This window comes from Daphnia pulex, chromosome 7 (genome assembly GCF_021134715.1).
Source record: "Daphnia pulex isolate KAP4 chromosome 7, ASM2113471v1".
NCBI classification, from domain to species: domain Eukaryota; kingdom Metazoa; phylum Arthropoda; class Branchiopoda; order Diplostraca; family Daphniidae; genus Daphnia; species Daphnia pulex.
Window position 1 is genome coordinate 9,891,445 of NC_060023.1, and position 24,655 is coordinate 9,916,099.

Here is a 24,655-nt window from a genome sequence, read left to right on the forward strand (position 1 = left end):
ATACAACAGCTGGAAAAGCTGAAAGGTAGACTATGAGTTATTAAGGCCAACCAAAACGGGGCAAATAAATCTTGGCGCATTTTTTCAAACTGAAATTTCGCGTCGTCGTTTTGAATTGATTCCAAGATTTTTCAAAGCCGGGTGAGTAATTGGCTATGAGTGTCTGCCAATTTATTGGTGTCTGTTTGTGTGAAGGAGAGAGCCTTGGGATGAAGAATGAAATTCTTTCGGGTTATTATTAGGCTCGTTCAAATCAAATTAACTTGTAAAAAAAAAATTACGACGTGATGACGGTCACTCGGTGGGGGGTGATAGGAAAAGGACATTTATAGCGCCGAGACGCGTTCCAACGGGTGCCAACTAGTCACGGCTTTAGGTGTTGAACCAAGAATTTTGCCAAAGCAAAAGAGTCAAAGAAAGGTCATAGCCTCTCCTTCACTCTCCTATGAATGACGACATTGATTCATTATCCCCCATCTATATCTTAATGCAAAAATGATTCCCTCTTGGCTTTTAGAGCAAACAGAAATGGTACTTATTAGTTTTCAACTAAAACTTATTCCCTCAACTTATTTCCTTATCGTTTTTGAGCGGTTAGATTAATTTATTTTAATTATTTATTTTAATTATTTATTTATTTTAATTAATTAATTTTGAGGGGGGGAGTTCGATTTTTTATCTTTTCTAATTTCTATCGATAACTTATTTCGTAAGCATGCTGATTAGAACAATTTTCGACAAGTGTCGTCTGCTTTCGTAGAGTTAAAAATTTCGAAGAAGTCCGTGACAAAGTTCCCGCAAAGTTCCAGATTTAAACAGACTTATTTGTTTTCGATAACCGTCATACTCTTTAGCTGGTAAATAAAACTAAAAATACAAATTATAGAATGATTGTGGGAGCTACAGAAGAGACCTGTTTCAAATTTGGGAAATGTTACTTCCTAACGAGTAACGACTAGCATTTACCCTGTGATTGCCCCATCGCCCTGACGATGCATGTCAGTTTGTTTGTACTATGAACTTTTTTTTTCTTTTTTTGGCAGATTTGGGCCCAGAGCCAGCCATCATAACCACTATCAATATGCAAGTTTGGCTTGTGCTGGTATTGAGCAGCATGTCACCAGAAGTCTCATCGCTTGGGTAATGATTTTCGTTTCTTTTATCGACCTGTGACCTACTATAGATATTATAATGTTGCATTACCTACGTCAATGCAGTGCATTACATGGGAACCTTGAATTATCCCATTTATTAACAATTACGGTTTACCCAGTGTCTCATTTTCAAGTTTTCCTGACTAGTTGTTATTCTGTTAATATTTTTCGTAACCCATTTTCTATTTTTATTTAGATAAACAGCATTCCTCTTGATTGGAGACACTACTGATGTCGGCCGAGTTATGGATCTCCCTTTTTCCCCTTTTTTTAAATGTCAACGTGTACACCCATGTGAGTGTGGGTGTATTCACGAGGACACCCTTTTACCCTATCCCGTCTGCTGGTGTAATATAACTCTTCAGCGGATGGATGGAGCAACTGTGGGTGTCTGGCTGTATTTCCCAGGCATAAAGGTAGGACACAATTGATCTCTATTCTTCCTTTTGGACAATTTTGGGTGCCGTTGTTTGTAAATCGTAGTCAAAGAGTATGTTTATTCCTGATGAGCTAGGCGGTTGACTGCAACTGTTTTCTCTCTCCGTTTTTGTTTTTCTCAGTTAGGGTTCACTAAAACATTTCTCGAACGACTGCAGATCAGGCATGTTTTTGTACCTCACAACTTTATCTGTGGGTAAACCATTCCATTCGAAAATATTAGAATTTGAAAAACTTTTTAAACACAAGCAAAGTGCAACAAGACATTTTTTTTACCGGCATCTCGTCGTTGCGACCACTGCATCGAATTAAACAACTAGACTAGCCAAATTGATTTCAACGAATATATAGTCTGAGGAAATACACATACGGCTTACACTGACAATCTTATTCCACCGTTGATGAGAGTAGTTAGGGGCGGAGTGAGATGAAATCGATCCCGGAAAACAGAGAGAATAGTCGAAGAAACTATGGCAATGAGCCAAGAGATTTCACGGGCCTTTTGTGCACACGTGTGCAGAATGCCGAGCTGTGAGAGTTGCCGATGCCTGTCGAAAAGTTGGTGTGTATACGGTGCAATGCCGTACGTAGAGCACGTGCAGGTTTGACTCTACATATACTAGCACGGACGAAGAAAAGTGGCGAGTGCATTAAAGAGTTTTCCCGCTAGTCGAGTCAGTCTCTTTCCTATTACATTTCCTCGTCTTCCGTTCGTTTGGGACGGCGGTGGTGGTGGTTCTCCTAACGAACCTTTTTCAGGTGGCGAGGTGTACAAGTGAGTGCCGGCCGGATGATTGCATTCATCGGCCAGTTATTCTTCTCTCTGATCCCCTTTACAACGATAAGACCGCCCTATTCAAAACCCGCGCGTCTTATCTACTCGACAAGGCAAACTGAATCAGCAGCTCGCAAGTTGTTGTCGAGGTTTTGAACGCATTTCGTCAATAGATCATCAAGAGATTTTAGAGTTGTTCACGTCTGTGATCCTGCCTCTCACACCAGTTCCTGCCCGTATCCAGCTAATAATCTGAATTCAGAAATGATCCTTCCCGTCACGAGGATCATCACGAAAAGCTTAAAAGGCGTTTTGCGCAGCTTGTGATTTCATTTTTAAAAATCTTTAAAACGAGTCGATCCTCTGCTGGGTTGCCGTAGTTGTTAATTCTCATCTCCTAAGTGTCGTCAATATTTTATCTTCTCTCCTTCCAAGTTCGCGGGTAACTGTTGCCATGGGGCTCTCATTCAGACAGCCAAACTTTCTAATCTGAACGATACAAAATTAAGATTTGTTTTGTTTGTTCAGTCTCAAGTTCGCCGTGGATGGCGAGAGAATAAGTTGACAAAATCCTATCTGTTGGGTCATTTGCATTACTATAGGATCCTGCTGGTTCTTCTTTCTTTGATATCGTCCAATCTATGGTGCGCAGAGTTTGCCAGGGTCCCCCGCAACAACTTTCAAATATGTATCCTAGGTACAAATGGGAAACGCTGTCACCCTGAAACACTTGTAGTTCGCAGATCTTACAATGAAGTTTTCGATTGATGTTTTCTCCTTGAAAATCTGTTTTTTTTGCATATATCAGCTGTTGTAATTTAAACTAATAACTTTCGTCATTAACCGCCGAGCGTTGGATATAATCAAACCTAATAGCCCATTGCGTGATTTGATTCAATCAAACGACGACAAAGTGTCCGAGTAAAACTGCTAATTGCTCCTAATATTTTTGGGGGCAGTTTTTCTACTGCGGATCACGTACTAAAATTGTTCGTGATTTATTTACTTGATTTTCTTTTCTTCGATTAGTGGGGGGGGGGGGGGATTATTGGGTAATATCGGTAGATACTTTGTTTCAGTATCTTGATAGTTCTATATGATGCCCGTACATGGGCAACTTTTCTGATTGCTTGACCCGAATCCGGAAAAGTACAGACACAGGATCAGACAATCTCTAGCGCAGCATCGGTGTGTGTAAGTCTTGTCGATCCTTGAGCCGGATCCTGGAAGACACAATCGATATAGACTGGCGCGAGCTGATTTTGTTGTCATCACTACATCGCCCAAACTATGGTTATAAATACAGGATCGGTTTACAAATAACATGGCGCTTGTTTTTCCCTTCTTCTTTCCTCTTGTTTTCGTCAACGAATCCGCGAACAGCAAAAGCGTAAGGGGATAAAAGGATGTACTCTCCAAGAAAAATGTACTCTCTATAACACTGATTCCGGCAGACAAAACCATGTAAACAGCGTCTATTTAGGATAGGACTACCTAGCGATCCAGAATCCTGCGGAAATGCGTCGGATGAATTCGGCAGGAATATCACGCACAACCTTGTACCCCGGGGCGAATAAACAAACCGAAAATCTGCGGGCTAGAATTTTCAATACGCGCACGCGGTTCACTGCGAACGTCTATGTTTGTAAAGGTGAAAATCAAGTTGTTGTGTATATCCTCTCTATAGTGGGCAGGGGAGTGGGGGGAATTACCAGGAAATCAAAGAACAACAAGGCGCACAGCACATTCGAATGGATCGCACATATTGATGCTAGGCAGCAGTTATACGCCCCGGCGCGTGCTGCTGGTAAAACGACTGCACCGGGAAAATGTCAACCTTGCGCGCTTGCGGTGAGCGACAAAGACGAGCAGCACGTAGATGGAATAGCTGATATTGTTGTTCACTTGACTTTTTGAACGTATTAGACGCCAAATGCAACGACACCCCTCATAGGAAGACTTGTATAAAGCAAAGAAGATTTCCACGGAAATATATAAAAGGCTATGAAATTCATTCAGATTATTCGAGACGGGCTTTATTGCGTATAGGAAGACAAATATGATTAGCAATTTTGTTTTTTGTTGAGGATGGTGTAGTTCGGGATAGATCGAGGAGAGATTTCTGGGCGGAAACGTTCCGAGACGGTGACGGCAATTAGCCAATTCGACTAGCAAACAAGAAACGAAAGAAATTCAAAATCAAATTCCCGAGAAGAGCGAAGATAGAGAAAAATGAGTTCGTCGCGGATACCTACAGCATCCTTTTCTCAAAATAAACTCGGGGGGTGGGCTGGTAATTTGCCAAGCAAATTGTCTGAAAAGAATAATCGAATCTTTGCATACTTAAAAGCTTCGTGAGTCACGACCCTATATATTCCAAGTTGCTCTCGTTAAACTTGCTAATGGCACCTAATTCTTTCATATCCAAATTTTCGTAAATGGAAGCGTGTGTGCTGCTGCTGATGTTTTATTGGGTGGCCTCATAAATATTGATCACTTCTTCTAAAGCTATAATGTAAGTCAGGTAGAGAGACGAGGTGGTACGGTACAAAGAGCAGCAGCGCACGTGCCAAAGATAAAATAAGAAGCAGCGGAACGAAATAGACTCGCCGATTTATTTATCGCGCTGTACTGCAAATATCAACAACTTTTCGAACCTTGAACTTTCTTTCTTTCATCCAAGTCGATAAAGAGGCAACAGCCCCGAGAAAATAAAAAGAAAGAATTCGATCCGCACTCGTCGTTATAATTAGGTTGCGGCAACCTGGGATGGCATATGGTGATTGTTTGATCATTTCTCAGAATCCAACTATACATCTGAAATCGAGATTGAATTTCACTTTTCAATATTAATACCCGTCTCACCCCCGCTATATTGTCTTGTCTATTGGAACACCACGGGCTATATAGTGATCTGACACGTGCATCACGGAAGTCTTTCGCCGAAACAGACTGAAACAAAATTCCGGTGAGGCTGGAGAGAAATTCAAATTGTGCGCTTGGTATCTTAGAATCGAGACGAGTCTGTGCACATCAATCAAGTGGTGTAGGTGACATTGGCCTTATTCTATCGCCATATATCATCCCGGAGCTCCTATATGTTGTAGCTATACGCTCACACACATGTCTAAACTTTGTGCATTTGTATAACGGTCGAGTGAATCTCTATTGCATATCAGCTATAAATAGATATGTATCGCTCGGTTGCCCACAACGTCAATTCTAATAAGGCCAGCGTGATATTGCGCCCCCCCGTCACATTAAAATGCACAGCCTCTGCGAACAGTAGGTACCGGTTATTGTATACTTGTCTTGATTCGTCAAAAGATTTTCCAGTCGTTATTTCGTCTTTTTGGATTTTTATTGACATTCTCTGTCCGCCGTGAATTTCCACGAATTTCTGTGTTGTCTTCCATTTTTTATTTTCAACTATTTATATTAGAGCACGGCGACAAGGTCTTTTGTTTTTTTTCTTTTTCCCTCCCCAGTTGTATAAGACCAAAGTTGAGATGCAGGGCACGCACAAATGTCCTCAAAACTCTCTCTCTCTCCGACTTCAATCCATTTTTATTCTTTTATGTAACGCTAGCTGCTGCGCTGGATGTACTATATAGAACTATCCTCTCAGCACGACGCGATATGTCAAGTATACGTGGAACTGGTCTATATACTAGTTTCCCGTCGCCCACCCTGCTCCTGTGTATAATGTATATGCTCGACAACAGATGTGCGATAGATCGCGCAGTTGCGCTGCTATACACATAGACGACGGCTTGCGTGTCGGCGAGTTTCATACGAGATTTGAGCTTTCAATTTTTATTTGCATTTCTTGTTTCGAGTCCCGTTTGTCTTTGTGCTTTGAGTTATTCATGCGGAAGCGTCGTTACTTACTATTATCCGAAATTATGCGGAAACGATTCTTCTTCTTCTTTTATTTCCCAAGCTCAAAAGAATGGCGGACGACATTTTCCGCTCGACTTTCATCTGTTTCTCACAACCAAAAAGAATCAATGATTGACTTTCCTCCGGAAGAATTTTCCTGGAATCTATCCAGTCGCCCAGGATTATTTGATTTAAAAAAAAAAATAATAATAATAATTCGAGCATGTGGAAAACCAGAAAATGAAATTGCAATATATCTATCTGTAGGTATAACTATAGCCGCTGGCGTTATATGCGCGTTCCTCGCCAATTTCTTGTAGAGCTTCATCATCATTGTTTTGCATATGCATAGGCGATGCTGCTGTGTGGGGAATGTACAATAGAACACGTTTTTATTTAGATCAGAAGAATGAGGCGTAGTGTGAAGCCCCTTGCTTATGTTCCTCGGGAATCACGTGGCACGAGCAGCAGCACAATCAAATAATGTCGTCGCTCTCCCGTTGTGTGTCGAGTTCTATAATTAGTATACACAAACCGAATCCATATACTTACATATATTGTCGTTCGGGAGGCTGCTGGAAAAGCCAAAATTCGGTTCTCTCTCTGGTTCCCTCTTAGACATACTGCATGTTATTTTCATTAGCAGCCAACTCTTGTCTCCGACCGAGTATTATTATGTCTTTTGCTGTAGTACTCTTGTAAAAAAGAAAATTTTCTTTTGGCTATTCTTTATAGAGCTGCACACACAGCACAATAAAAGCCTGGGCTGTATATGAGATTAATGAAAGTACGTGGAGGCCGGCCATCTCTCTGCGTCAAAGAAATGCTCTTACATCACTGGACCCACCTCTTATGTGGCTTGTGATTTCCTCTGCTCCCCCTCTTTTTTTCTCCCTGGCATTTCGGACCTAATGATCTAACAGAATAGAAACACACGGCCGGGGAGATTTTGGATTCCAAGAATAGGCCATCATTAGCAAAAGGAGAACTGACGTCAGAATGGGGCGAAATGACGAGCTGGGTGTATAGGATCACGGCAATTTATACAGTGAACGACAACTGACGCGCAGAGCGCCCTAAGGTGTTTGAGAGAAATCATTAAAAGGCGTATCAATTGAAATCAGTCCAAGTTTCTCAAGGGCACGTATCATTGTTATTATCGCAGCGATCAAAAGCTCAAAATAAATTCAGCGACAAATTTCTTTTTTTGTTCGCGCCAACAAAATCTATAAAGCCATGATGACAAAATCCATTAGATTTCTCTTCTATGCTAATCCCGATTTTGGCCGATGTAAAGTACAATAGCCGCAGATAACGAATGGAAACCGTTTCCAACGGAAGCCTATTTTCCCAAGAAAGAATGCCGTACGGAAATAGAGCTGTGGGGATTACAGGAGATATAGGCCAAATTGTTAATCGGTTAACTTGTTCCACGAATGGTTTAACTGAAGTTCTCTGCATTTTGAATAAGCCTCTAACGAAGGTTTTTCTTTTTTTTTCTAAATATTCAGAGTATAGTATCACTGATTGTACGGGGGTGGTGGAATATGTGAAATCAATCTCCATCTTTTTCTAATCACCGCCAACAAAAGAATAAGATTGGTTATAATCTCAATTCTATTTGTTATTATTATAGTACATATTATACTCGAGGTTGGCGCCGGGTTCCGTAGGAATACGTAGAGGAATCCTCTTGGTTGTTTTGGATCTATCCTTCACGTTTATAATGAAACTAATTCACTTGCTATTAGCGACGTAATAAATCTTCATTGCCTCGGATTCCTTTGATATTCCTGGCGGCCCTGGTCTACACTATATGGAGTGTGCTGCTATTTTTCCCCAATAATACATACACAACTATATATTCTAACTTGCATTGCCCGCAAGTTTTATCGTGCACGCCACACTCACAGACGTTATATACTTCCACGATTTCCCCCAACAGTCGATAGCTATAGCCTACGTTGCGCATGACGTCATTGGCTGTGACGTCTGATGGCTTCTTTGCGTGCTTCCATGTACTACGTGGATTTCCCAAGTTGCTTTTTTGATCATATCACGCTAGATAGCTCATATATTTTGAAGATTAAGTATTTCGGTGTCATTGGAAAAGTTTAGAGACCAAGGGCAGCAGATCAGTAAATCAATTCAAACTAAATCCAACGATATGCAGATCATATTATGGTTAGCGTTTTACCCTTATTGATTACATATTGCTCATTTTTGTACGTCGATTGAACGACAGCTGGAAAAAAAAGGAATGGCCGTTTATTATTATGGCCGGAGAAGTTTCGACAAGTTCTCGGCCGATTTGGCTTCCGCACCGAAAAGTCAAAAGCAGTCGTCCAGCCGATCCTCGCAGGACGAGCAAGAAAAGCATGGCATTTTATTCTCAAGGCAAGCCACTTTGTGTTATATGTAGGATCGCAGCGCGAAAGAATAGGATGGAACTTGACAGTTAATTATTTTCCGCGTAAAAAAAGAAATGGGAAACGATTTCCCATCCGCCATTTTTTTTAAATTCCGGTGCCGAAGGCGACGATGCGTTTCAGTTGAGCAAGAAGACAATAACGTCGTAAGTTTTCATATTTGATCGAGCGTATTATATAAGTCAGCAACGGCAATCCGGAAAGATCAATAAAAGGTCGCGTCAAAGTTGAATGGATAATAAAAGATCGTCTTTAACCCTGTTCGGAGAGAGTTAAACTATAATATAACTAGAGGAGCAAACGAACATACAAGACGAAACACGGAAGTTTGAAATCAAATAAGGGGAAACACAGTCCAGGGAGAGAATGGAAAAGTGCCGGAATGAAGGAGTAGCACGCACGAATGAACAGCACAGCACGACCGATTTTATGTTACAACGGGCCGGATTATTGGGGTGGCGCATACCTGTTCTCTGTGCTCTGTCCTCATCCGGCGTCCGTCTTGTACGCACGTGAAAACGCACAGCCGATGTATAGCAGCAGACGAGGAAACAAAAGGAGTTGATGATTCAACTTGATTACATCCTCAACTACATACTCTATTATGTGCACGGAATAAAGCTAGAGAATCCAATCCAACTACATTGTATGTACCCTGATAACTTGATATCAAATATCCATCAGATTCCGGACAGTTTTTTTTTATTTCCGGCCCGAATTTAATATGCTGGCTGATGTGAAAATAATTCCAGTTATTGATCTATATACATGCAGGCCTGGGATTCATGCATTATCTAAAACCACTTAGTCGGTCTCTGATGTTATACTTGTTTGTTTTATCTTTTCTTCTTCACTTCTTGCGGGACTTACGCAACCAAAGAAAGAAGGCGACACACAGCTGGGAAAACGGCTATCGTCATGAGCTCATGACTAATAGCTCGTGACCAAACGGCGAGTTCGCGGTGGAATAGAGATACAAATGTATTTCCCTGGCACTCGACAGATAGTCAATACATAGAGCAATGCCCACGTTAACCTTTACCTTGAAAGCCAACATATATGTATAACATAGTCTGCCCTTTTTACATCTTAGTGAACTCTTCCATCACAATAAACTAGACAGCTCAGATGAAAGATCGAGAATTTTCAGTCTCAGATCGCTGAGCTAAGAACATGAATGTTCTGATAAGCATAAGTTTTTAAGCTTGAGTTTTTCGAATTCATATTTATCAATAATTCATTTGATTCTTATCTCCTAGTCGAATATTCTATTATGTTCTTAGTATTATAGAGATTGATGCTCGTTTCTTCTTTCCTATACCCAGCAGCTTTGCTTTTTGCTATAAAAAGGGATTCGTGTGTAACTATAGGTCTAGATTTTTCAGAGAGAAATCTTGCTGTTAAGGCTTTAGACTTGCCATCTTTTTTGTTGGCTGGACGATTAGTTTTTGTATTCATGGAGACATCGTTCATGCTATCGATCGCAATATAGCCGCATTCTTTAGTCACTTTCCCAACTTATTTTCTATAACTTTCGATTAGTTAGTTTGACTCGTTTCATTTGGTAACGCGCATCAATAGTTTGTCAAAAATTCCGAGAACTAACAGAAAATCAATGAAATTGTTCGTTGTTTATTTTATTTTTCTCCCAAAGAACAAGTTGAAGAATTGAAAAACGCAATCAAGTCTCGTCAAAATTTAAATATGAAAAAATTGAAATAAGAAAGAAAAGGCATCGCATAAATAGGCAAAAACTATTTCTTCACTTTGAGGGATCCACATTTGAATTGTTCGCATTTTTCCGCTTTAGCGAAGATGTTGAAGGAGTCTTTGAGTTTGTCTGGAACGTATTCCTCCACAGCTTTGGTTACCGTACGAGTTGAGTCGGAAAAGGAGCGGGACAAGGATCCGACTTCACAGAGGAGACGCTGGATGCATTCCTGCGAATTCAATGCGGCGTAGACGACCTGGGTCAACCGCTCGACTTGGGCGACGCTCATCGATGGAAGAGCCGAGGAAGTGGCCGGAATGTTCTTCTTGGTCTCCGTTTGACGACGGTAGCGGTTGTTGTTGCCTTGATGAGGTCTGTTGGAGTTGTTGTCGTCATTGTTGTAGTTGTCATCTTGATACTCATTTCCATAGCCGCTTTCATCGTAGTAAGCAGTCTCGTTGTATGCATTGGTTGTTGTTGCTGCTCCACCAAGGGGAAGTAGTGGTTTGTTTCCGCCGCCACCTCCACCCCCGCCGCCTGCCACAACAACAACTATCACGATGATGGGAATCAAAATGGGGAGCACGACGATCAGTGGCAGCGCCAAGAATTTGGTGATTATACCACCACCACCTCCACCACCTCCTCCGGCGGAAACATCATCGACTAAAGGAGCCAACTGCATCGGGGCAGATTCATAATTGTTGTACGGGGCATCGTAAGACGGAGGTGCGTAAGCTGGGGCTGCATAAGGCATCGGAGGACTGTAAGCCATAGGAGGACTATAAGGCATCGGAGGACTATAAGGCATAGGGGCCATTGCCATTGAAGCCATCTGTTAAAAACGGAAGAAAGATTTAAGATGATTTCTTTAGTTAAAAAAAATAAAAAAATAAAATAATGAAATAAAATGTTACTGAATAATATCTTACGATAGAATTTGGATGCTGAAAAAGTTGATGACTTTGCAGGAGAAGATCAACTGATGAAGTGGGATGCCGTTGGACTGTTCACCGTGGTCTTAAATAGTGTCAGTAAAAACTGAAGTACGCGCTAAACAACCTTCGTTACGTCATTAGCATTAACGATTACCTTGGGATTTGGGAAGGTGCTATTAATTGAAGAAGGGTCATAGATGAAAAACTCTTATCAAAATATCTCCTTAGTTCTTACCTTGGATTTTCTTTTTCTCAAAATTAATTGAGAAATCATTCAAAAAAGATTATCCCTTGCGTTATTACAAAGAACGGTTGAATACTATTCTCTTAGTGATGGCGAAAAATGTTTGTTGTTTATTAATATTTCAATTTGATCGCCTGTACCTGTACTTATTCGCGGAATCCAATGAGCAGCAATTAATTCCCTAATTTAGTTTTCCAGTCAATTACTTCGCCACAATTCCGTGCGTTGCGAGAACCTTTGCGCAAAAGCTGTATCGTTATTGAATTGTGTAAGCAAATCTATTTTACTCCGTTGTTTCACTTAGCAAGCGTGATGAATGATGCAACTTAATTCTGCCGCGTAACACAATTGCGGATGTATAGCTGGATGAAGTTTCAGGCTATACATGATTGGTGCATATCATATGGATTAATTGTTTGATTTACTTGTCTGGTTCAAAACGTTAAAGGTCATTTTTTTTCAGTTACACTGATTCGCTGAACCTCTAGGATCTTGAAGAGGTCACTATTAGTTCAATTAAATGAGTTCCAATTTCCCATGCAACATCATGGCATGCGTCCGATTAATTTCATCGTTCTTTTCGTTGCGACTTGAACAACCACTTTTGCTGATTCGATCTGACATATTACGTGACACTTTGGGGAGTTATACGCAACAGCAGTGTACCACTATAAACAGGACCGCTTTTAATCAGTAATACGCTGTAACAACGCGGAGACGAGAGTAATATCGCTTATCGAGTTCAGATGAGTTCTGCCTGGATGCCTCTGCAGGAGGATTAAATTTCATCTTTTTATTAATTTCGGCCGAGAATATTAGCATCATTTTTTGAATCATCAAAACTGTTCGTTTATTGAGAATTCATTATTAGAAGAATTTTAAACGTAAAGATTAAGTTATATATGAATAATTTCAAAATAAAACTAGAGACCATTTCAATTCTATCCTGGTTGTATTATTACATTTAAATGGTTCAAAAATATCACGTACAGTATACAAATGGTATATACAAGTCACACTGTTAAAAATTTGAATATGTCAAGTGTTTCGTCTCTATTTTAAATAAGAAAAAGTTAAATATGAAAAGTTCAAATAATAAAAAGGGGAGAGAATACAGCAACCACCAGTTAGTTTTTCATTTTGAGGGATCCACATTTATACTGCTCACATTTACTGCTTTAGCGAAGACGTTGAAGGAGTCTTTGAGTTTGTCTGGAACGTATGAATGATCCTCATCTGTTCCGTCTGCAGGAGCTATATAGGATGTAAGATTCTTTAGATTATCTTTTCAATGAGCTATCTATTACATACTACATCTAACCACATTTATAGACATGAAATGTGATCTGATTCTTCATTGGAGAACTCTCTTCGATCCTTGACCCTCGTTTCATAATTTGCCTTTACCTTCTAACGCTCATTTGCTTAATGTGCACTTCACCCCCGAAACTAGAATTCTGTACTTTCATCATCATCTTTCACGATTGGAAATAAATGACGCGGCAAAATTCCTTAAAATAATCATTTGAAAAATTGGACTTGTTTGTAAAAGTGAAAGTCTAATAATATAGCCAATATTCTGTTTGGATGTTACAAAAGTCATAATAGAATAAAACGTCGGAAAGCACTTTCATGCAAGATTATCGGCAAAATGTATTTAATACATAGGCTACAGAAGATCCATGACCCACATGCGCGTAATTGTAAAAAAGCATTTCATTTGTTTCGTGAAAAATTGTCAAAATGATAAAGGTACAAGTCTCACCACTATTTTAAGTTAGAAAACGTTACATAAGAAAAATGACATATAGAAAATAGACAAAATTATTTCTTCGCTTTGAGGGATCCACATTTATACTGCTCACATTTTTCCGCTTTAGCGAAGACGTTGAAGGAGTCTTTGAGCTTTTCTGGAACGTATTCCTCCACAGCTTTGGTTACCGTACGAGTTGAGTCGGAGAAAGAGCGGGACAAGGATCCGACTTCACAGAGAAGACGCTGGATGCATTCCTGCGAATTCAATGCGGCGTAGACGACCTGGGTCAACCGCTCGACTTGGGCGACGCTCATCGATGGAAGAGCGGAGGAAGTGGCCGGAATGTTCTTGTTCTTCTCCGTTTGACGACGGTGGCGGTTGTTGTAGCCTTGATGAGGTCTGTTGTCGTTGTAATTGTTGTTGTTGTCTTGATAGTCGTTCCCATAGCTGTTGTCGTCGTAATAAGGAGTCGACTCGTAATTTTCATTTTTCCCTGGTACTGCTGCCGCGGAACCAAGCGCTGGATTTTTATTACCTCCACCTCCACCGCCTCCGCCGCCTGCCACAACAACAACTATCACGATGATGGGAATCAAAATGGGGAGCACGACGATCAGTGGCAGCGCCAAGAATTTGGTGACCATACCACCACCACCTCCACCACCTCCTCCGGCGGAAGTATCTTCAAGAGCGCCCGGTACGACCAACGGAGCCAACGGGATCGGAGCGGATTGAGAATCTCCGTACGTGGATTGGGCAGCGTAAGGCGGAAGTGCGTAGGATGGTGGTGGTGGGACTGCGTAGGGCATCGAGGGACTGTAAGGCATCGGGGCGTATGCAGCCATCTGTTGAAACGAGAAAAAGGAAATACAGCAAGATTATTTTGGACAACAGTAATAAAAACAGTTCAAAAAAGCAAAGAAATTGACATTCTATTTGATATTACGATTGGGTTAGTTGTTGAAGTTGAAAAGCTAACGTCTTTGCCGGAGAAAGTGCGTTGGAAAACTGTGGTGTCAACTGAACTGTTGCTCGGATCTTATAAGGGCCAAGCTGTTCATTTGCTGAAGGTTTACTGCTTTGGAATTTTAATTATTATCATTAATTAATCGTCATTAATTTTCTGGCTGTACAACATGTCCTTGCATGGTGGGATTTTGTTTAATTACCGAAGGGTGATTTAAAGACTGTAAATGATATTTTTACTTAATTACCCATTAGCTTTTTTTTCTCAAAATATATAGTTAATAACAGGAAATCCTTCACCAAGTTTGAAGCATATTCAGTTAATTTGCGGGATTTGGTCTTAAAGTAATTGATGAGACGGACAATTTGATACTATAATAATCCCGATCCGTTCAACGGATGTCGAGCGCGGGTGTTATTACTGTTTAGACAACCGCATGTGATTTTGTGCGGTTTTAATTTAGGGGGCTCGATATTTAATTGTATATCGATATCTTAAGTATTGCTAATTAGTTAGAAGTTAGTGTCGTCTGCATTATTTTTCGTTGCTTCGAAAGAGAGACCGATACAAGTAAACAAGTTTAAGATTATAAAGAAAACGGAACGATCACTTAATTAGAAACATTTATGTGGCTGACTGGCTGCACGAAAAATAGCAGAACAAATAAAATAACAAAGTGTGATCGTCGTGTGTATGGTGTTTCGGTCTGTATGCTGTTTAGCAGGTAAATACAACTAAAAGAAAACAAATGTAATGATTGTGGGAGCTATAGAAGAGTTAAACCTGTTCCAAATTTGTGAAATGTTAGTTCAGGACTGACTAGCATTTACCATGTGATTGCCCTGTCGATGCATGGCAGTTTTTTTTGCACCATTGGTTTGCATTAGGTAACCTTCTCCTTTGTGCAAATTTGAGGACTGAGCCAGCCATCATAACAAATAGTAACGACAATATCTATGCCAAGTTTTTATGGTACTGATATTATGGACCTGTCAGCAATTTTTCTCAGTATCATCACTTGGGTCATGATTTTCGTTACTTTTCATCATGAACCTGTGAACAGAAATTCTGCTAGATATTTTTAGTAATGCATGACTTTCGTGAATGCAGTGTATTACATGTAAACTTTCAATTATCCTGTTTATTAACAATAAGAGTTTACCCACTGTCTCATTTCAACTTTTCCTTACTTGTTGTGTCTGTCTAAATATTTTTCGTAACCCATTTTTTTATTTTTCCATTTAGATAAACAGCACCACTCTGGACTGGATAAACTACCGATGTCGGTCGAGTTACGTAGCTCTAGTTCTCCTTCCTTTATAAATGTCCTCGTGTACACCCATGTGAGTGTGGGTGTGTTCACGAGGACGCCCTTTTTCCTATCCCGCCTAGTGGATTCTGCGGATGGATGAAGAACTTGTGGATGGATCATGGATGCCTGGCTGTATTTCCCATACTTAAAGGTAGGACAAATTCATCTCTATTCTTCCTTTTTACTATTAGGTGGCGTTGATTGGAAATCATTACGTAGTCACGGAGTATGTTTATTCCTGAGCTAGACAGTCGACTGGGACTGTTTTCTCTTGCCGTTTTTTTGTTTACTCAGTCAGGGTTTTTTAAATAACTCAATTGTAGAACGACTGCAGATCAGGCTTGTTTTGTTTTTTACCTCACAACTTTTTCTGTGGGTACACAATCGAATTCTAAAATATTTTAACTTTAAACACTTACACTAGCGTACAGCTAGACAATTTTATGACCAAGTGGGACCTGTCACCACATCCGCACCACCTCGAACAAAAAAACGGTGCAAAGCACTTTCGTCACGAAAGATGTATTTAAGAAAAATAAGAGATACAGGAGTCGTCGTTGTACACATCAGCATTTTACCTTTTTCGTAAAACAGTGTCAATCATTATAAATTAAATTATTTATCAAGTCTCGTCAAAATTTGAGTAAGAAAGAGTTAAATATAAAAAAAAGGCAAAAGTAAATAAATGTGCAATTAGTTCTTGACTTTGAGGGATCCACATTTATACTGGTCGCATTTTTCTGCTTTAGCAAAGATGTTGTAAGAATCTTTGAGCTTCTCTGGAACGTATTCCTCCACAGCTTTGGTAACCGTACGAGTTGAGTCGGAGAAGGAACGGGACAGGGATCCGACTTCACAGAGAAGACGCTGGATGCATTCCTGCGAATTCAATGCGGCGTAGACGACCTGGGTCAACCGCTCGACTTGGGCGACGCTCATCGATGGAAGAGCCGAGGAAGCAGCCGGAATGTTCTTGCTCTTCTCCGCTTGACGACGGTGGCGGTTGTTGTTGCCTTGATGAGGTCTGTTGGAGTTGTAATTGTTGTTGTTGTCTTGATAGTCGTTCCCATAGCTGTTGTCGTCGTAGTAAGGAGTTGACTCGTAATTTTCATTTTTCCCTGGTACCACCGGAAGACCAAGCGCTGGATTTTTATTACCTCCACCTCCACCGCCTCCGCCGCCTGCCACAACAACAACTATCACGATGATGGGAATCAAAATGGGGAGCACGACGATCAGTGGCAGCGCCAAGAATTTGGTGACCATACCACCACCCCCTCCGCCACCTCCTCCGGCGGAAGCATCTTCAAGAGCGCCCGGTACGACCAACGGAGCCAACGGGATCGGAGCGGATTGAGAATCTCCGTACGCGGATTGGGCAGCGTAAGGCGAAGGTGCGTAGGATGGTGGTGGGGCTGCATAAGGCAACGGTTGGCTGTAAGGCATCGGGGAACTGTAAGGCATCGGGGCGAATGCAGCCATCTGGTGTTCAGAACATAATAAAATAATATCGGAACCTAGAAACTAGTTCAATTTCAACACTCTTATGGGAAATGTTTTGAACTTCCATTAATATATTAAAGAGGAATCACTTACGACTTATCTGCTGGATGACAATTCTGTTGAACGTCTTTGCCAGAACTGCTGTGCCATTCGCTTCATTTGCCGGGTCTTATAAATGGTTGATAGGTTAGCATCTACATTACGACACGTGTGGTAGGCGGAGGCTAGCAACCGCAACCCATGTCCTTGTCTTTTCTCAAAACTCTCCAAATTAATAACACCAAGTACAAATAGTTAAATAATTGTTTGGAAGTCAATTCTTCTTTGAATCCATTTGCGTTTGTACGTGCACGTAGAGTTGATAGATTTCAATTGAACAGCCTCAATGGAAAACTTGAATTTGACTAATCAGCTGATAATCTTCTTACAGCAAAATGCTTGTGTCAGCTGTATTTGAGCTGTAGTGAAGATAATTAGCTACTCAGATAATAATTTTCAAATTACTTAAAGGTATCACCATTTCCACACACTGCCAGAGTTGATCAGTTGATCATGATCCAGTTTGAACAGCTGTTAAAACTTTTAATCCAACTTCGTTGCGTAAGTGAACCCAAAAACTGGAAATGAATTACCGGCTGAATCGTCGGTCTTTTGCTGTTGACGGGAAGATGAAGGGAGTGGTAGGTGGGGTTGCAAGATTACACAGAGGGCCTGTCATCTCCGTCAGTAGCAACCGACAATGCGATGAAAATGGGACGGACTCTTACTTTTCGTCCATTCTTGAGAGTTAAGACGCTTCTTTCCTCTTATTATTTGATGGGGATCATTTTTGTTTAGCTTTCGTATGGAAAAAAGAAATTGTGTCTATGTTTCAAGTTGCAAGCACCGCTCGATGCGCCAAATGAAATGAAAACTGAGACTTGCCTCTTCACGGCTGATCGTCATAGCAACGAGCAATGATGTGTTTTTCTTTTTTCAATGTCCGAGAAGGTGACGAGTGTATAAGTGGGAGCAAAGGCGATTGGCTCGAACCTGCTTTAAAACTTGTTCCTTATCTTTTAATTTGACAGCCGCAAGATCCGCACATCAAAATGGCACGTTTCATCATTGGTTATGCTGGCAATAGCATCGTCATTTGGTTGTTTTCCATCATGGTCCTCTGTTGCTTCCGCAAGTATACTGGGAACTAGAAATCTTTAGATGGTCATTTTCATGAACTACGGTATCTAAACCAATTTTATGGATACGATAAATATCCTGACTTGGATTCTCGATCAGAAGATCGCGAATGAATCCCTTGTCGTTAATCGATCTCCGTTTCATTTGCCTTTAGATTACTAATGCTCTTTTAATTTGCCTAATATGCGGCCTTGACTGTAACTAAAATTCTGTACGTTTCAATCTTTCAAGATTTGAAACGAATAACACATGAATAGTTCCTTGAATACCAATAAAGAGATTGGACATAAGTAAAAATACTAATGACTTAATGAGCAAGTCGGAGCAAGGTCAGTAGCCTACATTCGGTAACAGATTGAATGATCCAAACGTTATCATACAATAATAAATTGGTGCAAAACAAATTCGTGACAGATGTATTTAAGAAAACAAAAGGATATACAAGAATGTCGTTGTACAATAGCATTTTACGTTTTCGTAAAAAAGTATCAATTAAATAATTAATATAAATTAAAAGTATCAAGTCTCGTCACTATTTTAAATTGGAAAAAGTAATAGACGAAAAATGCACAGAAAATAGCTAGCAATTAGTTCTCCACTTTGAGAGATCCACATTTAAACTGTTCACATTTTTCGGCTTTAGCGAAGAGGTTGAAGGAGTCTTTGAGCTTCTCTGGAACGTATTCCTCCACAGCTTTGGTAACCGTTCGAGTTGTGTCGGAAAATGAGCGGGACAAGGATCCGACTTCACAGAGAAGACGCTGGATGCATTCCTGCGAATTCAACGCGGCGTAGACGACCTGGGTCAACCGCTCGACTCGGGCGACGCTCATCGATGGAAGAGCGGAGGAAGAAGACAAATTGTACTTGTTCTTTTCCGCTTGACGACGCTTGCGATACTGGTTGTCTTGATTGGGTTTGTTGTCGTTGTAATTGTTGTTGTTGTCGTAGTTGTTATCTTGATAGTCATTGCCATAGCTGTTTTCATTGTAATAAGGAGTCGTCTCATCATATTCATTTTGTCCGTTTTTGCCGACATCTCCGCCGCCAACTTTTGAAACAACAGCAGCTACCACTGCGGCGACGACCGCAGCCACAACAGCGGCGACCACAGCCACAATTGGAAGCAAAATGGGGAACAAGCCAGGCAACGCGAGGAACGTGGTCTTCATGCCACCTCCTCCTCCTCCTCCTCCTCCGGCGGAAGCATCTTCAAGAGCGCCCGGTACGACCAACGGAGCCAACGGGATCGGAGCGGATTGATAATCTCCGTACGGTGAAGGGGCACCGTAAGGCGATGGTGGTGGGGCTGCATAAGGCAACGGTTGGCTGTAAGCCATCGGAGGACTGTAAGGCACCGGAGTTAATGCAGCTGCCATCTGTTCAAAACAAAATCAAATAAGATCGTGAGTAAAAACTTGCTCAATTCTAACATTCCAATGGTTACATTTTTAAAACACCAGTAATGAAGAGAATAAAAAGAAATATGCCTTTAATTTTTACTGGACGCGATGGGTAAACTGATGTCTAGGCAGAAGAAGATGAGCTGAAGAACTGCGGTGCCATTCGCTTCATTTGCCGGGTCTTATAAATGGTTGATAGGTTAGCATCTACATTACGACACGTGTGGTAGGCGGAGGCTAGCAACCGCAACCCATGTCCTTGTCTTTTCTCAAAACTCTCCAAATTAATAACATTCCGTGCAATAGTAAAATAACTGTTTGAATTCAATTCTTCTTTGAAATCCATTTGCGCTCTATGTAAAATGATCCATTTCAATTGAACAAGCTCAATGGAAACCTTGAAATTGACTAATGAGCTGATAATCTTCTTGTAGCAAAATGCTTGCTGCGTTCAGTTGTATCCGGGTTGTAGTGTAATGATAATTAGTTGATCAATCATAATCTACACACTTCTAGAGTTGCAATGGTGATATTTGAATTGAGTTTATAATTTTTTTATTTGTTATTTAATTTGGATATTTGATCAGTTTGAACAGCTGTTTAATCCGAAGGCCGAGGTACGTGTAGAAGGCCGAGGGGCGTACGCGTAGCGTAGGCCGTGTTACGTGTAGGCCGAGGTACGTGTAGAGTAGGCCGAGTTACGTGTATGCCATGGTACGTGTAGGCCGTGGTACGTGTAGCGTAGGCCGTGTTACGTGCGTAAATATTAGAGAAAGCCGGCCTACGCTAATAGACACGTATCACGGCCTAACTTTTCCTGAATGAAGAACGGCCTGCCGGCCGAGGAAGAACGGCCTGCCGGCCGAAGAATAACGGCCTGCCGGCCGAGGAAGTTCCGTAAGTGAACCCAACAACCGGAAATGAATTACCGTCCGACTCGTCGGTCTTTTGCTGTTGACGGGAAGATGAAGGGAGTTGTAGGTGGGGTTGCAAGATTAGACAGAGGGCCTGTCATCTCCGTCAGTAGCAACCAACAATCCAGACTCTAACTTTTCGCTTATTCTCGAAATTTCAGTTGAGTGGCTTCTTTCCTCTTAATAAACGGGATTATTTTGGTTTGGTTTAGTGCTTATCGTATCGCAAAACAAATATTTGCCTATGTTTCAAGTTGCTTCTATTGCTCGATGCGCCGAATGAAACTGCGACTTTTTGCTCGTTCTCGGCTGATCGTCATAGCAACGCGTAATGATGTGTTTTTCGATGTCCGAGGATGTGACGAGTGTAAGCAGAGCAAAGGCGATTGGCTTGAACCTGCTTTGAAACTAACTTGTTCCTTATCTTTTAATTCCTCAAGATCTAATATACTCGTCTGAAGCTGGGCCAGAGACGTGCAGATGATGGGGGGTGATGGAGTACTAGGATACACATGTTCGGTACACTGATCATTTCTCATTTTCGTGGTCTTTTCCTCGATTCAGGACGCTTGACAGGATCTAATCAAATTGCTTTGATGGGTTCAATTATATAGCTCTTCTGCTCTTCCCCCACGTTGACCGATCTGTTGGCCGCTTTCTTCCCCTTATCCACCAACCTGTTTCTTTAAAAGAAATATATATTGCGTTTTTATTAAAGATTACTATCCTACGGATACCATCTTTATTATCGTTTCATTCCATCTACTTTCGATCGTTGCTGGCTAAGCCATTTCCTATTAAGCTATTTCGGTTTTTAGTTGTATCAAATCTTAGGATGTTTGAACATGACGTTAGAAATTAAGTGGACAAGTAATTTAAGAGATGTTTAACGGGTTATGATTTAATGGCTTAATGGCTTTCGGCTAGGAGCTAGGCTCTATTGATTTTTCTTTTAAGAGATTACAAAACTTGCCATCCTTATAAATTGTATTGGAATATTCATTATTATGTATTAATAAATGTCCAGCCCAGGATGAAGTAACATCACATGCAGAATTGATTGAAGGGGGAATACATGGTAAACTGTACTGTAGATATTTCAAAAAAAAAACAGAGATGCAATATATATGGAAAAATAGTAGGTCGAAATTCGTAGGACCAAAAATAGGCGAATATGTATGCAGGCGAGTTGCGTGCAGGACTAGTTCACATCGAGCGTGTGACGAGATTACTTGAATTTGGAGAGGAAAAGTCATAGATGTTAATAGTTTGCACTTCCAGGGCAATAATGCTGCAAGTTTAGAAATAATTTTGGCATTGACGACGATCAGAGTACGGCACATGAATACAAGTGCATGCTAGTGAAAGAATTAACACTTATAAGAACACTGAAAGGTATGCGAGCTCGTATGAATAAATGCCGGTAGGTTGTAGGTTTAGTGGAGAGTCTTAGCAAAGTGATTTAAAGGATTGTTTCGTATTTCCACTTGTTGATGCAACTGGCTAACATGCAAGTCAAAACCAGCCCCAAAATGTGAAAACCTGCCACTGCTAGACAGATGATTCCAATTAGCTTGCCAGATGAACTGATGAAAGTAACCACAGTCGTGTAACAGCCCTTGGAATCGAATAGGATATACAGATTAATTACATTATGCATTCGTATAATTTTTAAGCGCACTCGACTTACGACTTCATTGATCGATGAGGGGTTCTTAGTGTTGCAACTCGGGGCTTTGCAGCAGGAATTTGGAACTGGGAGTCCATAATCTTGCCAGTCTTCATAGCTTTCAACACCACAACATTTCAGCTGAAATTTTAAAATCAAATTTAAGATATCAGTACAAAAAGGTGTAAATTTATAGTTAAATGTGCTTACAGCAGTTTGCATGGTATCAACGGCATCTCTGTTGGCTTCAACATTTTTGTAGCTCTTCATGCTGTTCTTCAAACCATTCTTGAAGCTTTCTTTGATTGCATCCTGGTAGGCAAAGGCAGCAATTCCAATGCTGATCTGGATAACAAGTACAACTCCCAAGAAAGCTGAATACTATTGAAATCAATGTAATAGATTAGTGGTTTATTGTGTCAACAAATAATCTGTCACTGTTACTAACCAGGTAAAGAAGAATGGGATTTCCAGATAGTGTGCAATAGCAGGACATCAGTCCTACCAAAGCTATGGCAACTCCAACGGACATGAAGAAAATGGCAACATGTGAAGCAACAGGATTTGATGGGTTGACATCTAGGAATTTATGGACTTCGAATTTCATCCAAATTCCAGCAGCTAAAACAGCACATCCAAATACCTGTACAAATAAAATAAACATTATGAATATCTGAAGAAGTAAGTATCAAATCACACAAATCTAAAGTACCCAAAGTGCAAAGTCAAAGAAAACGAGTAGAATTTTCATGAACGCCAGGGTCCAACCGCTCTGAAAACGCCCCGGCATTTTGTTTCAGTTTTACTGACTAAAATACGGACAAAGGATATCAAACGATTGTGCACTTAAGCTAGGGCACACGAAACTGTCAACTACGACGTGTACCGTATGTGTTTGTCTTGACTGGCCCTATTGGTTGAACACGTAATACCCCATAAGAGAATCAATAACACAACTGCTGTCAAAATCCTCACAGATGTTGTCCACACTTGCCACTAATGCTTAATAAGCGCAAATAGATTTTAACAGGTAAAGTAAGTAAGTAACTAGGAAGAAATATTGATCGAGAAAAAATCAAATTAAGGCGCCCTTTCCATAAACGGTTTCATTTACTCTACAAACAGATAAAAAAAAAACAATCTTGTATTTTTATCACGAGATAAAAAAAAGCAAACATTTGAAATGTGAATGAGACGTACCGACAACGTTGGATCTTCACAGTCAAAAATCGAAAAAAAAAATTATTGTTTTGAAGTTTTTCCCAAATTTTGCTCCATTTTTCCTAATCTAAAACTAAATCGAAAATATTGCTGGAGTTAGTACAACAAAGTTCGTGCTTCTTATTGTAAGCTTTATTTAGATATACTGTTTAAATGTGATTAACTCTTGTCATATTGCAGCACTGAATAATTAATTCTTAGGCAATCTAAAACTTCAATTTTAACCCAAAGGTCTGTTTTAAATTCCTCTCTCTCATGGTCATATGACTGAAATCGCTTGTCAAGTAGTATTGTGTTTTTGGAATTGGAAGCTCTTTTAATGAAAAGAAACTAAAACTAGTCTCATGTCTTATTGTGTTGCCAAGTAACACATGGTGATTTTTCTTACTAAACTTTTTTCATTCTTTGACAGATGATTAAAAGAACACCTCAAAAAATGAACAAATCAAATAGTTCTCATGATGATGTTCAATATCACCGAATGACAGCCCAAAATGATGGATTTGTGGATATGCAGGTACAATGTAATAATGTTATAGCGAAATAACACGATTGACAGATTGGTGTATATAATTGCAGTTTGAAAGAAGTTCCCCTCAAAAGATTCCTTGGAAAGCCATTCTATTGGCATTTGCACTTTTTCTCGGTGGTACTTTGTTTCTTATCCTTGGATCACTGTTGGTGTCTGGACACATTGACTCAAAGGTAACATTTTATTCAAATTTCACAATTGATTTGAATTAATCTGAAGTTTGTCTGTAACAGTATGGAGATCGCACATGGCCATTGATAATTATTGGACTAATTATGTTCATCCCAGGAGTAATTAAAAAAAAAAATTACTGCATGTAAGTTAGTGCTTAACAGGATTGTCTATATATTTCAGGTGTACCACGTACGGATTGCCTTTCTCGCGTATACTGGATACGAAGGGTTTTCTTTCGAAGACATTCCTGAATTTAATTAATTCTTTTTCACGTCCGAAACTAAGAAACATTTATGTTTCTTGTCCCACATGTCTATGAAACTTGAAGTGTCCTCTTAATAAGTATTTTCCTAGTCTAAAAAATATTTTGTTACTTTATCGTGGTGCTGCGCAATATAGAATGATAATCTAATTAAAATCTTTTATCTGTTTCAAATAGGTGTTTAGCCTTGTA

The 24,655-nt window shown here is 40.2% G+C and overlaps 5 protein-coding genes and 3 long non-coding RNA genes across 16 annotated transcripts; 4 read left to right on the forward strand and 4 right to left on the reverse strand.

Annotated features, from left to right (window-relative positions):
• The first annotated feature begins 763 nt into the window (after window positions 1-763).
• On the forward strand, window positions 764-1,522 carry LOC124197565. Its single transcript, XR_006876239.1, has 3 exons — window positions 764-857; window positions 1,044-1,140; window positions 1,351-1,522. It is a non-coding gene; the product is annotated as an uncharacterized LOC124197565 (long non-coding RNA).
• An 8,807-nt stretch (window positions 1,523-10,329) lies between these two features.
• On the reverse strand, window positions 10,330-11,371 carry LOC124197506. The gene is made up of 2 exons (XM_046593010.1): window positions 11,322-11,371; window positions 10,330-11,224 (listed from the first exon to the last, which is right to left on the reverse strand). Exon 2 carries the CDS (start codon window positions 11,222-11,224, stop codon window positions 10,433-10,435), a length of 792 nt encoding a protein of 263 aa, XP_046448966.1. The 5' UTR covers window positions 11,322-11,371; the 3' UTR covers window positions 10,330-10,432.
• A 1,861-nt stretch (window positions 11,372-13,232) lies between these two features.
• Window positions 13,233-14,380, reverse strand: LOC124197491. Its single transcript, XM_046592993.1, has 2 exons — window positions 14,274-14,380; window positions 13,233-14,172 (listed from the first exon to the last, which is right to left on the reverse strand). The coding sequence occupies exon 2, from the start codon at window positions 14,170-14,172 to the stop codon at window positions 13,396-13,398; it is 777 nt and encodes a 258-aa protein (XP_046448949.1). The 5' UTR covers window positions 14,274-14,380; the 3' UTR covers window positions 13,233-13,395.
• A 457-nt stretch (window positions 14,381-14,837) lies between these two features.
• LOC124197851 lies at window positions 14,838-16,163 on the forward strand. The gene is made up of 3 exons (XR_006876361.1): window positions 14,838-15,018; window positions 15,540-15,757; window positions 16,031-16,163. It is a non-coding gene; the product is annotated as an uncharacterized LOC124197851 (long non-coding RNA).
• Window positions 16,164-16,165: 2 nt separating this feature from the next.
• Window positions 16,166-17,250, reverse strand: LOC124197850 (adenylate cyclase, aggregation specific-like). 2 transcript variants are annotated; one of them, XM_046593402.1, is made up of 2 exons: window positions 17,203-17,250; window positions 16,166-17,088 (listed from the first exon to the last, which is right to left on the reverse strand). In XM_046593402.1, the coding sequence occupies exon 2, from the start codon at window positions 17,086-17,088 to the stop codon at window positions 16,300-16,302; it is 789 nt and encodes a 262-aa protein (XP_046449358.1). In that variant the 5' UTR covers window positions 17,203-17,250; the 3' UTR covers window positions 16,166-16,299. The 2 variants fall into 2 exon arrangements, with proteins under 2 accessions (XP_046449358.1, XP_046449359.1); XM_046593403.1 differs by having other exon boundaries at window positions 16,166-17,130; window positions 17,203-17,244.
• Window positions 17,251-20,864: 3,614 nt separating this feature from the next.
• LOC124198622 lies at window positions 20,865-21,704 on the forward strand. Its single transcript, XR_006876638.1, has 2 exons — window positions 20,865-20,972; window positions 21,046-21,704. It is a non-coding gene; the product is annotated as an uncharacterized LOC124198622 (long non-coding RNA).
• On the reverse strand, window positions 21,575-23,277 carry LOC124198619 (tetraspanin-7-like). The gene is made up of 6 exons (XM_046594549.1): window positions 23,161-23,277; window positions 22,987-23,083; window positions 22,723-22,917; window positions 22,485-22,655; window positions 22,296-22,415; window positions 21,575-22,223 (listed from the first exon to the last, which is right to left on the reverse strand). Exons 2-6 carry the CDS (start codon window positions 23,062-23,064, stop codon window positions 22,068-22,070), a joined length of 720 nt encoding a protein of 239 aa, XP_046450505.1. The 5' UTR covers window positions 23,065-23,083; window positions 23,161-23,277; the 3' UTR covers window positions 21,575-22,067.
• Window positions 23,278-23,459: 182 nt separating this feature from the next.
• Window positions 23,460-24,613, forward strand: LOC124198621 (transmembrane protein 230-like). 8 transcript variants are annotated; one of them, XM_046594556.1, is made up of 6 exons: window positions 23,468-23,620; window positions 23,676-23,726; window positions 23,908-24,012; window positions 24,075-24,200; window positions 24,261-24,317; window positions 24,382-24,613. In XM_046594556.1, the coding sequence occupies exons 3-6, from the start codon at window positions 23,908-23,910 to the stop codon at window positions 24,460-24,462; spliced, it is 369 nt and encodes a 122-aa protein (XP_046450512.1). In that variant the 5' UTR covers window positions 23,468-23,620; window positions 23,676-23,726; the 3' UTR covers window positions 24,463-24,613. The 8 variants fall into 8 exon arrangements, with proteins under 8 accessions (XP_046450510.1, XP_046450512.1, XP_046450511.1 ...); XM_046594555.1 differs by having other exon boundaries at window positions 23,676-23,723; window positions 23,906-24,012; XM_046594561.1 differs by having other exon boundaries at window positions 23,474-23,604.
• The last annotated feature ends 42 nt before the right edge of the window (window positions 24,614-24,655 follow it).

Coding starts and splice junctions, on each gene's coding strand:
- LOC124197506 (XM_046593010.1), bottom strand. CDS start 11,224: ATGGCTTCAATGGCAATGGCCCCTATGCCTTATAGTCCTCCGATGCCT.
- LOC124197491 (XM_046592993.1), bottom strand. CDS start 14,172: ATGGCTGCATACGCCCCGATGCCTTACAGTCCCTCGATGCCCTACGCA.
- LOC124197850 (XM_046593402.1), bottom strand. CDS start 17,088: ATGGCTGCATTCGCCCCGATGCCTTACAGTTCCCCGATGCCTTACAGC.
- LOC124198619 (XM_046594549.1), bottom strand. CDS start 23,064: ATGCCGGGGCGTTTTCAGAGCGGTTGGACCCTGGCGTTCATGAAAATT. Junction 22,656..22,722: donor ATCCCATTCTTCTTTACCTG/GTTAGTAACAGT, acceptor TGATTTCAATAG/TATTCAGCTTTCTTGGGAGT. Junction 22,224..22,295: donor CCTCATCGATCAATGAAGTC/GTAAGTCGAGTG, acceptor TTCGATTCCAAG/GGCTGTTACACGACTGTGGT.
- LOC124198621 (XM_046594554.1), top strand. CDS start 23,908: ATGATTAAAAGAACACCTCAAAAAATGAACAAATCAAATAGTTCTCAT. Junction 24,013..24,074: donor ATGGATTTGTGGATATGCAG/GTACAATGTAAT, acceptor ATATAATTGCAG/TTTGAAAGAAGTTCCCCTCA. Junction 24,201..24,260: donor CTGGACACATTGACTCAAAG/GTAACATTTTAT, acceptor TGTCTGTAACAG/TATGGAGATCGCACATGGCC.